This window comes from Mustela nivalis (genome assembly GCF_964662115.1).
Source record: "Mustela nivalis genome assembly, chromosome: 3".
Lineage (NCBI taxonomy): Eukaryota > Metazoa > Chordata > Mammalia > Carnivora > Mustelidae > Mustela > Mustela nivalis.
This window is the reverse complement of record NC_139022.1, coordinates 42632987-42646953: the sequence shown is the minus strand read 5'-3', so window position 1 is coordinate 42646953 and position 13967 is coordinate 42632987. Positions and strand designations below refer to the sequence as shown.

The following is a 13967-nucleotide window of genomic DNA, read 5'->3' as shown; positions in this document are numbered from 1 at the left end:
ATTGTCCTTTGAAATATGCCATATGAAAATCTTCATAAATCCATTATTTCATCATATAGTTAAATGATAAATTGGGATGGCATCAGTTTAACAAAAAATGCAGGATTTTTGTCAAGTTAAGATTAAAAATGTTTCATTATTCAATTTACTCAGCCATACTTTCTACAGGAATTCAATACCTGCAGCTTTCCCAACCCTCTGTGGAATACTCCATCATCTAAGGTATGACCTCAGAACATCTCTTGGGTGAGCATGCATGTTAAAGGAAAAGAAAGGGATTACAGAATATTAATGTTTCCCAAAATTTACTTCTCTGTTGTAGAAGAAGATTATTCCTACCTGTTTCTTTTTTATTTTTTTAAGGTTTATTTATTTGAGAGAGAGAGCTTTGGGGCTCTCTCTCTCAAATAAAATAAGGGAGTAAGGGAGAGTAAGGGGGGGGGCAGGGGCAGGGAGAGGGAGAGAGAATCTGCAGCAGATTCTGCACTGATCATGGAGCCCAACACAGGTCTCGATCTCAGGACCCTGAGATCATGATCTGAGTAGAAACCAAGAGTTGGACACTAAACTGACTGTGATAGCGCCAATCAGGTGTCCTGGTTCCTATCCATTTCTATGCAAATTGCTGTGTGTCCTGCTGAAATTGAGATTCCTTCCCCACAGACATTGGCCTTTTGGCCAAGGGAGTGTGATCAGAAGTTAAATATATCACATCCAAGCACAAATCTTCAATGGCTGTTGTGTCTGTTTCTGCCAATTCTCTGGTTATTATCCCCCCTTTCTCTGCGAACTATATGTCCCAGGTAGACGTCTCACCTTCACCCTGGGCCCTTGAATAAAAGGACCTGAGAAGGGGCACCTGGGGGGCTCAGTGGGTTTAGTTTCTGCCTTCAGCTCAGGTCATGATCTCAGGGTCCTGAGATCAAGCCCCGCATTGGGCTCTCTGCTCAGCGGGGAGCCTGCTTCCTCCTCTCTCTCTCTGCCTGCCTCTCTGCCTGCCTCTCTGCCTACTTGTGATCTCTGTCTGTCAAATAAATAAATAAAATCTTTTAAAAAAAAAAAAGGACCCGAGAAGCAGAGACCCATAGCTGCTAACGTTAAACAGCAGTGAGGAATAAATGTCTGTTTCCGTAAAATCATCCTTGAGTACATTTCCCCATAAGCAGGTGTTGGGTTGGGATGGGTTTCTATTAGCATAGCATTCTGAACCTATTGAGATTTGGAGGTTGTTGATTACCATAGCACAGCTGACTAATGAACAGTAGTTGTTTGTACTTTTCACTCCAGGAAATTATGAATAGCGTGGGTTTATGTCAACAATAAAGACAAGAAAATGGTTAATTCCTTTTAGGGTTTAGAGCAGAGCATTGGGATTAATCTCATCTTAGATCTGCTCTGGTTTAAACATGGATTCATGGGTGATAGCTACTACTTGCAATTTATGAATATATGGAAATAATGGTCTATTATTTGGAACTTTATTACGTTGTGATATAAACAATGAATAGCTATTTTTCAACAATAATTGTTTTTATTCCCAAAGGCAAACATTTCCAAGTCTAATTCTGTTCCCATCAAATCTAAGAAACCGTCAAAGACTTTTGTTGAACTGAAATGGAATTTTATTGTATTGAATACTTTAAAAACAAATAGAACTTTGACTATAGTTGTAAATCTTATACTATGCTTCATTTTAATATGGTTTATTTTGTGTAAACTTGATTTGAATGTAACGATTATCTGGTCTATTACACCAAATTTAAGTAAACAAATTAAATAGTTAACAGGTTTAGAAAAGCTCTGCAACTATGAATATTGTGTAATCATTGGGGTTCCCACTCCTTGATCTTTATAATAGCTATAAAAATAACATTTAAACACAAACTCTACCCATAATGGAATCTGAAAAGTAAAGATTTACCTCTACTTCACCCTATACTCTTGCTTTTTAGAGGTAATAGCTGTCTCTTTTCTTAAAAAAAAAAAATTCTATTTTTAGCTCAGCTTGTTACTCCCTCTGCCTGTGATCCTAAATGTCATTCTTGAACCTTGACTTTTTAAAGATTTGATTTGTTAACTTTTGAGTTTATCAATTGACTTGTGATATGGTAAACTAGCCATTTAGAGCACTCACACCAATGTTCATCAAGCTTTGACATGCATACAGATCACCTAGTGATCTAATTAATATACACATTATAATTTAGGACATGCAACATTTTAATCATACTTATTATTTGGTCTGTTTGAATTGGATTCCTCTGTCAACATGGGAAAAAATGATCATGTTTTAAAACATTTTTCTTCAGGTGCCTGGGTAGCTTAGTGGGTTGAGGCCTCTGCCTTTAGCTCAGGTTATGATCTCAGGGTTCTGGGATGGAGCCCCACATCGGGCTCTCTGCTCAGCAGGGAGCCTGCTTCCCCCTCTCTCTGCCTGCCTCTCCACCTGCTTGTGATCTCTATCTGCCAGATAAATAAATAAAATCTTTTAAAAAGAAGGACATTTTTCTTGGATATTCCTTCAGGTCCTCTTTACAGTTTTTTAGCTGCCTATTGCTTTCAAAATCAAATCTGATATTTTTGAATGTAGAGTTCTAGATTCAAAATCTCTTTTTTTTTCTGAATTTTAAAGACATTGCTACATTTTCTAGTTTCCAGTAATGCTGATGGAAAATGCAAATCTTATTTTTATCCTTGGAAAGGTAAACTCATTTTTCTTTTTAGATGATTGTATACATTTTAATTCATACTTGGCATTCTGAGTTTTATTAGGATGAACCTAGGATTGGGTTGTTTCAAATTCATTATGCTGTGCATGTAAAGTTCCCTTAAAATCTGACGGCTTGTGCCAGGATTTCGGTTACTAAAAATCGCTTCTTATACTTTCTTTTTCCTTCCTCTCTACCATTCTCTACTATTGAACATTTGAGTAATCTCTGAGCCCAATTCTACTGACTTTTGTATCTCTTGACAGTGAGTTGTTTGCTGTGTGTACATCTCCTAATTTTTTATTAAGCTATGGATATAATGTATAGTAAGAATGGACAGAGAGAAATGAGATTTAGGCCTGGAAATGTGTAGGTGTGTTCTGCTGTGTCCTTAGTATAAGGTGTTGGGTCTATAGAGTCAGGAGGTGAGCTGAATTTGGAATTTTTGTCGCTATATTTACTCTTGATGCAAGACTAGAGTCAAATTGCTCTACTGTTTCCTTGTGTTTATGTTGAATCTGGTGTGCTGGAGAGATTTTCTTTCTTTCATTTTAAAATTTTATTTATTTATTTATTTATTCATTTGAGACAGAGAGACACAGAGAGAACATGAGCAGGGGAGAGAAGCAGAGGGAGAGGGAGAAGTAGACTCTCTGCTGAGCCAGGAACCTGACACAGGGCTCAAACCCAGGACCCAGAAATCATGACCTGAGCCCAAAGCAGATGCTTAACCATCTGAACCACCCAGGTGCCCCGAGTTTTTCTTGAGATTTTCTTGTACCCTTGGGCTTCATTTTTTCTTGTGCCATGGCGTGAGTATCTCTTCACATTTTTTCCTCTCCTCCAGAAATGTTATTGCATGTCTGGCTATTTTTACCCTGCTGGTGTTGTGTCTTCTCCTGATCCAGCCTTAGTCCTAAGTGGGCTGCATGTCCCTGGCTCTCAAGGGTGGAGTTTCCTCTGTGATCCTGCTCCTTGTCCCTATGCCAGCCAGCCTCTGCCCTGTATATTTTGCAGGTTTTGTGCTGGAACAGTTTTTCTGCCTTTCCTCATGAGTACATATGGGATTGGTATGGGATGCTACTGTATGGAATTCTGGATGCAGGAATGTGTGTTGCCCCCTGTCAGGAGTAGGATTTTCTCTTTTACTTTTTTAGCCATAATGAAAAGTCCCCAGGGTAGTAGAATTTCCTTTGATGTTTAAGGTGTTTTAGAATTTTATTTCATCAAGACTTTTAGGCTTGGAGCTTTAGGCTTTTCTCACCATGATCATCTCTTTATTCCTCTAGACCTACCCACCAAGGAAGGATCTCCTCAGCCTCCCACTTTGCCCGTGGTCTTGTGCACGAGCACCAATGGAGGTCATTGGAAGAGAGTAGGAACAAAATTGCCTGTGCTTACAGCTTCCCAGGGTTCTGTTCTCTCCTGCTAACCCACATTCCGGCTTTAGCTATCATGATGGGTAATTGTTTTTCAAAATTTACTTGATAGAGAGATCACAAGTAGACAGAGAGGCAGGCAGAGAAAGAGGGAGAGGCAGACTCCCAGCTGAGCAGAGAGCCCAATATGAGGCTCCATCCCAGGACCCTGAGATCATGACCTGAGCCAAAGACAGAGGCTTAACCCACTGAGCCATCCAGGTGCCCCATCAGGATGGGTAATTTTATATGTCAACTTGTCTGGGCCACAGTGCCCACATATGTGGTCAAGTGTTCCTCTGGATGTTTCTGTGAGAGTGTTTTTGGGCAAGCTTCACATTTAAATGGGGGAACTATGTGTAAGGCCAGTTGCCTTCTACTGTATGGCTTGGCCTCATCCAATCAGTGGAAGGCCCGAATAAAAGTCTGACCTCTTCTGAGCTGGGAGAGTTCTGCCATCAGAGGCCTTTGTAGTGACCTAAAATATCAGTTCTTCCCTGTGTTTCCATCTGGCTGGTTTATCCTACAGATTCCAGACTTGCCAGTCTCTGTAAATGTGTGAGCCAACTCCTTAAATTTTCTCTCTGTGTTTTCTCCTTCTCACTTGCCGATTGCTTCTGATTCTCTGGAGGATGCTGACTGATAGAACAATTAAAATAAATTTACATGGATTCTTATAATCTTACAACCTACTTGTATGATACTTGAATTTCTTCCTCCCTTGTTGTGCCACAGGTGAGTCAAAGATTATATCCCATCACTCTGAGGAAGGATCTGTCTTCCCTTGAATTTTAGGCTCCAGGATTACCTTGCAAATTCATCTTTCTGACAGGTTTGAGAAAAATTAGGATTTTTAAAAAAGTTTTTCACCACTTTTTTCTTATTTATTTATTTATTTATTTATTTTATTTGTTTTGGGGAACACAATATTCTTTCCAGCTGTCTAAATCCAAGACATAAGACCTTTCAGTGATAATCTTCTGTAATCTCTCTTTGCCTAAAAGTAGTTTTTTTTTTAAGATTTCTTTTTTTTTAAATTTCTTTTCAGCATAACAGTATTCACTGTTTTTGCACCACACCCAGTGCTCTATGCAATATGTGCCCTCCCTAATACCCACCACCTCGTTCCCCCAACCTCCTACCCCCTGACCCTTCAAAACCCTCAGATTGTTTTTCAGAGTCCATAGTCTATCATGGTTCACCTCCCCTTCCAATTTCCCTGAACTCCGTTCTCCTATCCATCCTCCCTTGTCCTTCATGTTATTTGTTATGCTCCACAAATAAGTGAAACCATATGATAATTGACTCTCTCTGCTTGACTGATTTCACTCAGCATAATCTCTTCCAGTCCCATCCATGTTTCTACAAAAGGTGGGTATTTATCCTTTCTGATGGAGGCATAATACTCCATAGTGTATGTGGACCACATCTTCCTTATCCATTCGTCCACTGAAGGGCATCTTGGTTCTTTCCAGTTTGGCGACTGTAGACATTGCTGCTATAAACATTGGGGTACAGATGGCTCTTCTTTTCACTACATCTGTATCATTGGGGTAAATACCCAATAGTGTAATTGCAAGATCATAGGGAAGCTCTATTTTTAATTTCTTGAGGAATCTTCACACTGTTCTCCAAAGTGGCTGTACCAACTTGCATTCCCACCAACAGTGTAAGAGGGTTCATCTTTCTCCACATCCTCTCCAACACATGTTGTTTCCTGTCTTGCTAATTTTGGCCATTCTAACTGGTGTAAGGTGGTATCTCAATGTGGTTTTAATTTGAATCTCCTTGATCACTAGTGATGATGAGCATTTTTTCATGTGTCTGATAGCTATTTGTATGTCTTCATTGGAGAAGTGACTGTTCATATCTTCAGCCCATTTTTTGATATGATTGTCTGTTTTGTGTGTGTTGGGTTTGAGGAGTTCTTTATAGATCCTGGATACCAGTGTATCAGTACATTGTCTGTACTGTCATTTGAAAATATCTTCTCCCATTCCATGGGTTGCCTCTTTGTTTTGTTGACTGTTTTCCTTTGCTGTGCAGAAGCTTTTGATCTTGATGAAGTCCCAAAAGTTCATCTTCACTTTTGTTTCCTTTGCCTTTCAAAACATATCTTGAAAGAAGTTGCTGTGGCTGATATCGAAGAGGTTACTGCCTATGTTCTCCTCTAGGATTCTGATGGATTCCTATCTCACATTGAGTTCTTTTATCCATTTTGAGTTTATCTTTGTGTACGGTGTAAGAGAATGTTCGAGTTTCTTTCTTCTACATATAGCTGTCCAGTTTTCCCAGCACCATTTATTGAAGAGACGGTCTTTTTTCCACTGTATATTTTTTTTCCTGTTTTGTCAAAGATCATTTGACCATAGAGTTGAAGGTCCATATCTGGGCTCTTTACTCTGTTCCACTGGTCTATGTGTCTGTTTTTATGCCAATACCATGCTGTCTTGGTGATCCCAGCTTTGTAGTAAAGCTTGAAATCAGGTAACGTGATGCCCCCAGTTTTATTTTTGTTTTTCAACATTTCCTTAGCGATTCTGGGTCTCTTCTGATTCCATACACATTCTAGGATTGTTTGTTCCAGCTCTTTGAAAAATGCCAGTGGAATTTTGATCGGAATGGCATTAAAAGTATAGATTTCTCTAGGCAGTATAGACATTTTAACAATGTTTATTCTTCCGATCCAAGAGCATGGAATGGTCTTCTGTCTTGTTGTGTCTTCTTCAACTTCTTTCATGAGTGTTCTGTAGTTCCTTGAGTACAGATCCTTTACCTCTTTGGTTAGGTTTATTCCCAGGTATCTTATGGTTCTTGGTGCTATAGTAAATGGAATCGATTCTCTAATTTCCCTTTCTGTATTTTCATTGTTAGTGTATAAGAAAGCCACTGATTTCTGTACATTGACTTTGTATCCTGCCACGTTGCTGAATTGCTATATGAGTTCTAATAGTTGGGGGGTGGAGTCTTTTGGGTTTTCCATATAAAGGATCATGTCATCTGCAAAGAGAGAGAGTTTGACTTCTTCATTGCCAATTGGATACCTTTATTTCTCTTTGTTGTCTGATTGCTGTTGCTCGGACTTCTAATACTATGTTGAACAAGAATGGTGAGAGTGGGCATCCTTGTCGTGTTCCTGATCTCAACGGGAAGGCTGCAGTCATCCCATTGAGGATGATATTTGCTGTGGGTCTTTCATAGATAGGTTTTATGAAGTTCAGATATGTTCCCTCTATCCCTATACATTGAAGTGTTTTAATCAGGAATGGATGCTGGATTTTGTCAAATGCTTTTTCTGCATCAATGGAGAGGACTATGTGGTTCTTCTCTCTTCTCTTATTAATTTGCTCTATCACATTGATTGATTTGTGAATGTTGAACCATCCTGGTAGCCCAGGGATGAATCCCACCTGTTCATGATGGATAATCTTTTTAATGTACTGTTGGATCCTGTTTGCTAGGATCTTGTTGAGATCTTGGCATCCATATTCATCAGTGATTTTGGTCTGAAATTCTCCTTTTTGGTAGGGTCTTTCCCTGGTTTAGGGATCAGGGTAATGCTGGCTTCATAGAAAGAGTCTGGAAGTTTTCCTCCTGCTTCAATTTTTTGAAGCAGCTTCAGGAGAATAGAGATAACACTTTTCTTTATGCACTTAATAGTCTTTGCTGTTGATTCCAATTATTTCCAGTCAGATCTTATAAATAAAGAGTGGGAAAATTATTTAATAACCAATGCAAACTATCTTTTTCTTTGCAAGTTTTATCGTATGGGGACAAGTTTCATAAAACAGGATGAAGCACTAGAATGCTGATGGCTTGCTTTTCTAAAGATTATTGTAGGAATGATGCATATTTGAATTTAAATTACTAGGGCTCTGAAGTATTATCATGGCCGTGCCTTGGAAGGCCTATAGGTAACCCTAACCATTATATCTTGGGTAAGGACAGGAAAAATAGTGCTTCCCCTGAAGAATTTGAGGAAAAATGATTGTGTCAGTCACATGACTGAAATCACATGGAATGGCCAAGATTTCAAAGAACTTTCAAGTCAGAATAAACCTCAGAGTTTATTTTCTCAACACTTTAATTAGAGAACAAGCTGATTCCCAGAGAATATTAGATTTTACTAAAGGTTACACACAGTATATTGCCAGATTCACCATTAGTATTCTGGTCTCTTTTATCCCTGGGCTCTGCTCTCAGTGTCATCCACCATTAGACATGGTCACATACGATCACAAGTTGAAACCATGCAGTTGTATGAAAACAAAAGTCCCAGGGTCAGAATTCAGACACTTCCAGTGAGTGTTTGCAATGTTTCATGCATAGCTAGTTTCAAGAGATTAGAAAGTTGGTATTTCCACTTATAACTTCCTAACTTAGTTTTAATTTCTTTAACTCAGTAGGCTAGATAAGTTAAAATGTCTAGGACCAAAATCTCAGGTGAGTTGGATTTCCTGGAAACCATCTTGATTTACAGTTGAGTGGGTGAGTAGATGTTTGGCAAGTGGCCTGTTAAATGTTAAAACACTCAATTGAAGTAGAGGTGTTATATTTTCATATCTTGGTTCCTCTTTTTGGTGTCACCTCTATGGACACGCTTTTCTCTCCACACCTTTTTCATGGCTAGAATTAGAGTGAGGCACCTCAGACACACAAATCAAGAAGAGTTGGACTTGCCAGAATTCCCAGAGGAACCACCTCTTTGGATTTTGTAGCTTGGGAGTCTCTCACCCACCACGTTCTTGGCCCTTCCTTTGGCCGTTGATCTCTTGTCTGACAGTGTATGGAGAGAATGGCAGGAAGTTTCTGTCTGCAAGGCACTTTTAGCTCCAAAGAAGAGACATGTGACAATAATATCATGTAGTATTGATAATATTTCAGTCAGAATGTCTTGCAACTAAAATATTCAAGTTGTGAGAATTAAGTAGATGAGATATAATGTATAGTTCAGATAACATTTTCCTGGTTATGTAACATAGATTAGCAAATAACCAATGGTTTCCTCAGAAGGATCTCACCATGGGAGGAGTCTCCTGATCTTTTTTTTTTTTTTAAGAGTTTATTTATTTGACAGGCAGAGATCACAAGTAGGCTGAGAGAGGCATGCGGGGGTTGGGGGGGGAGCAGAGAGCCCGATGGGGGGCTTGATCCCAGGACCCTGAGATCATGACCTGAGCTGAAGGCAGAGGCTTAACCCACTGAGCCACCCAGGCGCCACTGCTTTCAATATTTTGAAATATGTAGGATTTAACACCAAAAAGATATCAGTTATCCATAAATTTATTTATAAATGTAATATCAACCTGATAAATACCAACAGAATTCTCTCATTTCTCACCCACCCCTTTGGCATGATTGAAGCTGAAGGGGCACTGGGTAGGGGAGAAAACAGTGTCCACTTGATAGGCCATGGGAGAGTAGTGTCATCAAGGTGATGGACAGGGAATGCCCTGAGAGGAAGTTGGAGCAGCATAGGGAGTTGGTATCGGTGGGGCAGTCCTGCAGACACAGTGAAAGGGATTTTAGGAAATAAGGAATTTGGATCAGAAAAAAGTCAAATAGGGACCAGTATGAGGATGCTGAATGGTGTACGGAAGAGAGATTTCTGATGATAGAAACTCTTATGGATATAATCTTCTCCTGGAGATGTGGAATAGCCTTCTCAAGTTGAGGGTTATTTTAGATACAGTATGATTGTCAAGAAGGAGGTGGAGAAGGAGGAAAAATGCCCATCACTTACCTAAGCACATATGGCAGCCTTACCTGCATCAATGTGGAGTACTATGTGCTCAAGGGCAATCACTTTCAGAAATGCTCTGAGTAGACTCTGGTCACAGAGCTGCTGAGCTCTCAGTAATCGAACTGATGAGAACAGGGAAGGTATGATGGGGAAGCATTGTCATGAGGTAAAATAATACCTCATGAAGTAAAAGGAAAGTTCTGGTTTTGTTTTTGCAGTGTTCAAGTTTGCTGATCTCTGTACTCCTGGAAAACAGCAATGATTAAGAAATCCCCCTACCTTTTTGCATTCTGGGAAACAGCTTGATGCAAAGAACCACCCTTCTCTGCATGATGTAAGTTTTGCAGTGTTCCCCTCGATTACCCTTGACAAGTCTAGACACAGCAATTCTAAATCCCCATTCTTTGTCTCAGGAAAGATTAACTGCCCTATTTCTTCTCACTGATGGACCTGAACAAAATGCCCAGGCATGTGACTTCACTAAAGTTTAGCTGGACTCTTCTCCTCCCCTCTGATCTCTGGCTTGCTCCTGAGGTTCTCCAAGGCAGTGGAACATAAAACAGCTCTTCTTTTATGGCCCCTCCCAAGAATGAGGACCAAAGAGAAAGCTTACGGACGTACATAAAAAGCATTCCTTGCTCAACTGTCTGATCATGCCACCTGTTCATTCCCCCACACCTGGTTGTTTGTGGTCTTGTTTATTCCTCCCCCAAAATGTCCTTTCTGTCTGACCTTTAAGACACTTAGGGATCAGATGGCCAGTGCATTCTCTAATTGCAGTAGTCTCCCCACCCCCATAACATTTTCCTTCCTGATGCCTGGACTTCAATGTGTTTTTCTGACACTTTGTAACTCTTGTTTTCTTTTGCTGTCTGACATCTGCAGTGTTGCTTGTTCTCCCAAAGTGATATCTGAAGAGTGGCTAAAGCCAGAAGAGGGCTGCAGATACACACTGGAGACCTCTCTTCACGGAGGTGGGAGGTGACAACCGGCAGCTTGAAGTAATGAAGTCAAAGAATTTTCAGAAGAGTTCGGAAAAAGAGAATATACTTGGGTTAGAACCTTCAGGCATATTAGATATTCGAGGAAAATCAAGAAATCCTAGTACTGGTGACATTCAGACAACACAAGCGTGGGCACACCAACCCCTTCTTCATAGTGGAAAATACGTGTACAACTTGACTCCCCCAAAACTTACCTATGAGTTGCCCACTGTTGACTAGAAGCCCTACCAATAACATGAACAGTTGGTTAACACAGATTTTGTATGTTAGATGTATTCTCTACTCTATTCTTATAGTAAAGTGAGGTAGAGAAAAGTAAATGTTATTAAAGTTATAAGGAAGAGAAAATACATTTACATACTGTACTCTTTTAATAAAAAAAATCTGTATGAAAGTAGACCTTTGGAGTTCCAACTCATGTTTTTCAAGGGTCAACTACAGAGGGAAAGCAATAAAGTAAGAAATCTTTCCTTTCCTCTTTCTGCTCTTCTTCCTCCTCCTTTCTTTTCTTTATTCTTTTTTAAATGATTAACTCCATGAATAATTAGACAATATAAAGGAATCCTTAAGCAGCAGTTATGATACAGTGGAAGGAGCATAGAAAATGAAGATATTTGGAATCTTCTACTTTCACAATAGTTACCACTTTGACACTAAAAGTCATTTTATGTATTTGACAGTTAAATGAAGGGAGTAGAATTGGTATTGTGAACAGAAGCATCTAAAATGAAGTAAAAATGTCAAGAGGCCATATATTAGAGCCGGGGGGCCCTGAGCAGGTTAGGCTTATGCTCAATCGTACTTGGATAGAACATGAACTTTTTAGACTGCCAACCACAAATAGCATATCCTGTTGGTATTCTCAGAATGAGATTTATTTTGCCATACTCCAGCCTAGCAGTTAGCATAGTAACCTGGCCTATCTAGCTATGTCTGTCATAATTTTTCCAAAACAACTTACACAAGCATTTGGTTTTGCCTTTATAAACTCTTTCTCCTCCCTCCTTGCAGCACATTTAATTTTCCTTCTGAATTGCTGACTCAATGATTCAAATTCCTAAACACCCCAAATAAACCTTAGGTTTGCTTTATTGCCTAGGTCTTTCTTCTTCAAGGTATTATCTGTCTAAAAATCTAAAAACCCAAGTTCTGTTTTATCTTCAGCCGGATTCACTGGCTTTCATAAAATATGAAAAGGCTGCTGTCAGAGCTTCAAAGATGCAATACAGAATGTTATTGAAGTCAAGTCCTTAAAGAAAGCTTTGGAAGAAAATTATTCTAAGGACAAGTAACATAATGATTATGATTATGATACAAGTAAATGATGATGTGAAGTAATTATCTGAAGTGAGCAAACATGAAAAGAAGCCATAATATTGACAAACCAATAAATCATTTAAAAGAAAAAAAAAAAAAAACAGCCAAGATGGAACTTGGGCCCAAATGAGTGCCCATTTCAAATTTTCCATCATTGCCTTCTGAAAAAGACTTTGTAGTTCCCCCTGAACTCTAGAAGACACCAGCTGACCCCAACATAAAAACATTAAGTGAACAACAACAACAACCAAAAAACAAACAAAAAAGAGAGAGAGAACGTCTGAAAGCCCTGTTAGCAATAGGAGTGATGGGCAAGAAAGATATGAAGAAGAAAAATTTTTACCATCTTTCCTGCCTGAGGATAGTGATTTGACAGTGGTGATGGTTTCTTCATTGGGAAAATTATTGTTCATATCGAAAGAGGGAAAGTGGTTGCCATTCTTCAGTTAAGGAACAGAGAAGCCCCAAAAAGCATTACCCTAAAAAGACATCCTTGAAGCCTATGGAGTTAGAGGAAATGGTAAAAACTGTTCAAGGATTGAAGACAGGAAGTCTGAATCCATGCTTTCCTCTTCTTTCTCAGGATCCAAGAGCTCTGGAAAGACATTATGGGGAAAAACTGGCTCTGAATAGCAAAATGGCAGTTTGTCCTCAAAATAAACGAGTTCAAGAATCTGTCTCTTTAGGGGCACCTGGGTGGCTCAGTGGGTTAAAGCCTCTGCCTTCAATTCAGGTCATGATCCCAGGGTCCTGGGGTAGGGTCCCATATAGGGCTCTCTGCCCAGCAGGGAGCCTGCTTCCTCCTCTTTCTCTGCCTGCCTCTCTGCTTACTTGTGATCTCTGTCCGTCAAATAAATAAAATCTTTAAAAAAACAAGAAAAGAATCTGTCTCTTTAAAAATAAACAATTGCAGCTCATGGTTTATGGGAAGCAAGCAGGAGTTGCTGTTCTTTCGAATAACAAATTAGAATTGTTGTTTTTGGGGAAGAATGTACATTTGATGAGTGATTAGTGAATTCTCTATGAACATTTCCCTCTAAAATTTTTTTTTTTACTAACCTTTATTTAATTTATTTTTTATTTTTTATTAACATATAATGTATTATTAGCCCCAGGGGTACAGGTCTGTGAATCATCAGGCTTACACATTTCACAGCACTCACCATAGCACATACCCTACCAGTGTTCATAACCCAGCCACCCTCTCCCTATTCCCCTTCCCCCCAGCAACCTTCAGTTTGTTTTGTGAGATTGAGTCTCTTATGGCTTGTCTCCCTCCTGATCCCATCTTGTTTCATTTTTACCTTCCCTACCTCCCAACCCACCCCCCCCACCCCACATTGCCTCTCAAGTTCTTCCCATCAGGGACATCATTGCAAATGGCAAGATTTCATTTCTTTTGATCTAGCTTATTATTTAAACATGTATTTGACTCAGCCTCTTTGGAGTAGTCCTGGAAATAAGTTCGTTTTGTCTCTGTTTTCTTTTTTAAGTGTGTTCAAGTTACATTTATGTAAGCCTTTCACAAACCAAGTATATATTTAAACTCATTTCAGTAATGAAAATGAAATGATTTTGGATTCATAATTGTCTCCTATTTTTCATTTGTTTTTATCATGAAATACATTTCACTGGTTCAACTCTAGTGTGTTTGCCTTGAAAATAAATGTCAAGATAAATACAAAGTAATAATAGAAAATTATTTGGAGGAAATAATAGCAATTGAAAACAGATCAACTTTAGGGCCTCTGGGTAGTTCATTAGGTTAAGCATCTAC

At 39.2% G+C, this 13967-nt stretch overlaps 1 protein-coding gene across 5 annotated transcripts in view; it reads left to right on the top strand.

Moving 5' to 3' along the window:
* The window catches only part of LOC309861003 (uncharacterized protein), a 203732-nt gene extending 191441 nt beyond the window's left edge, over positions 1–12291 (top strand). For 2 of the 5 annotated variants that reach the window (XM_082723406.1, XM_082723405.1), the window contains exons 3-5: positions 169–246; positions 10088–10203; positions 10755–12291. In XM_082723406.1, coding sequence (XP_082579532.1) covers positions 169–246; positions 10088–10103 — 94 coding nt within the window. In that variant the 3' untranslated portion in view covers positions 10104–10203; positions 10755–12291. The remainder of the gene's footprint in view (positions 1–168; positions 247–10087; positions 10204–10754) is intronic. The other 3 variants (XR_014309721.1, XR_014309722.1, XM_082723407.1) reach the window with 2 other exon arrangements.
* Positions 12292–13967: the final 1676 nt, after the last annotated feature.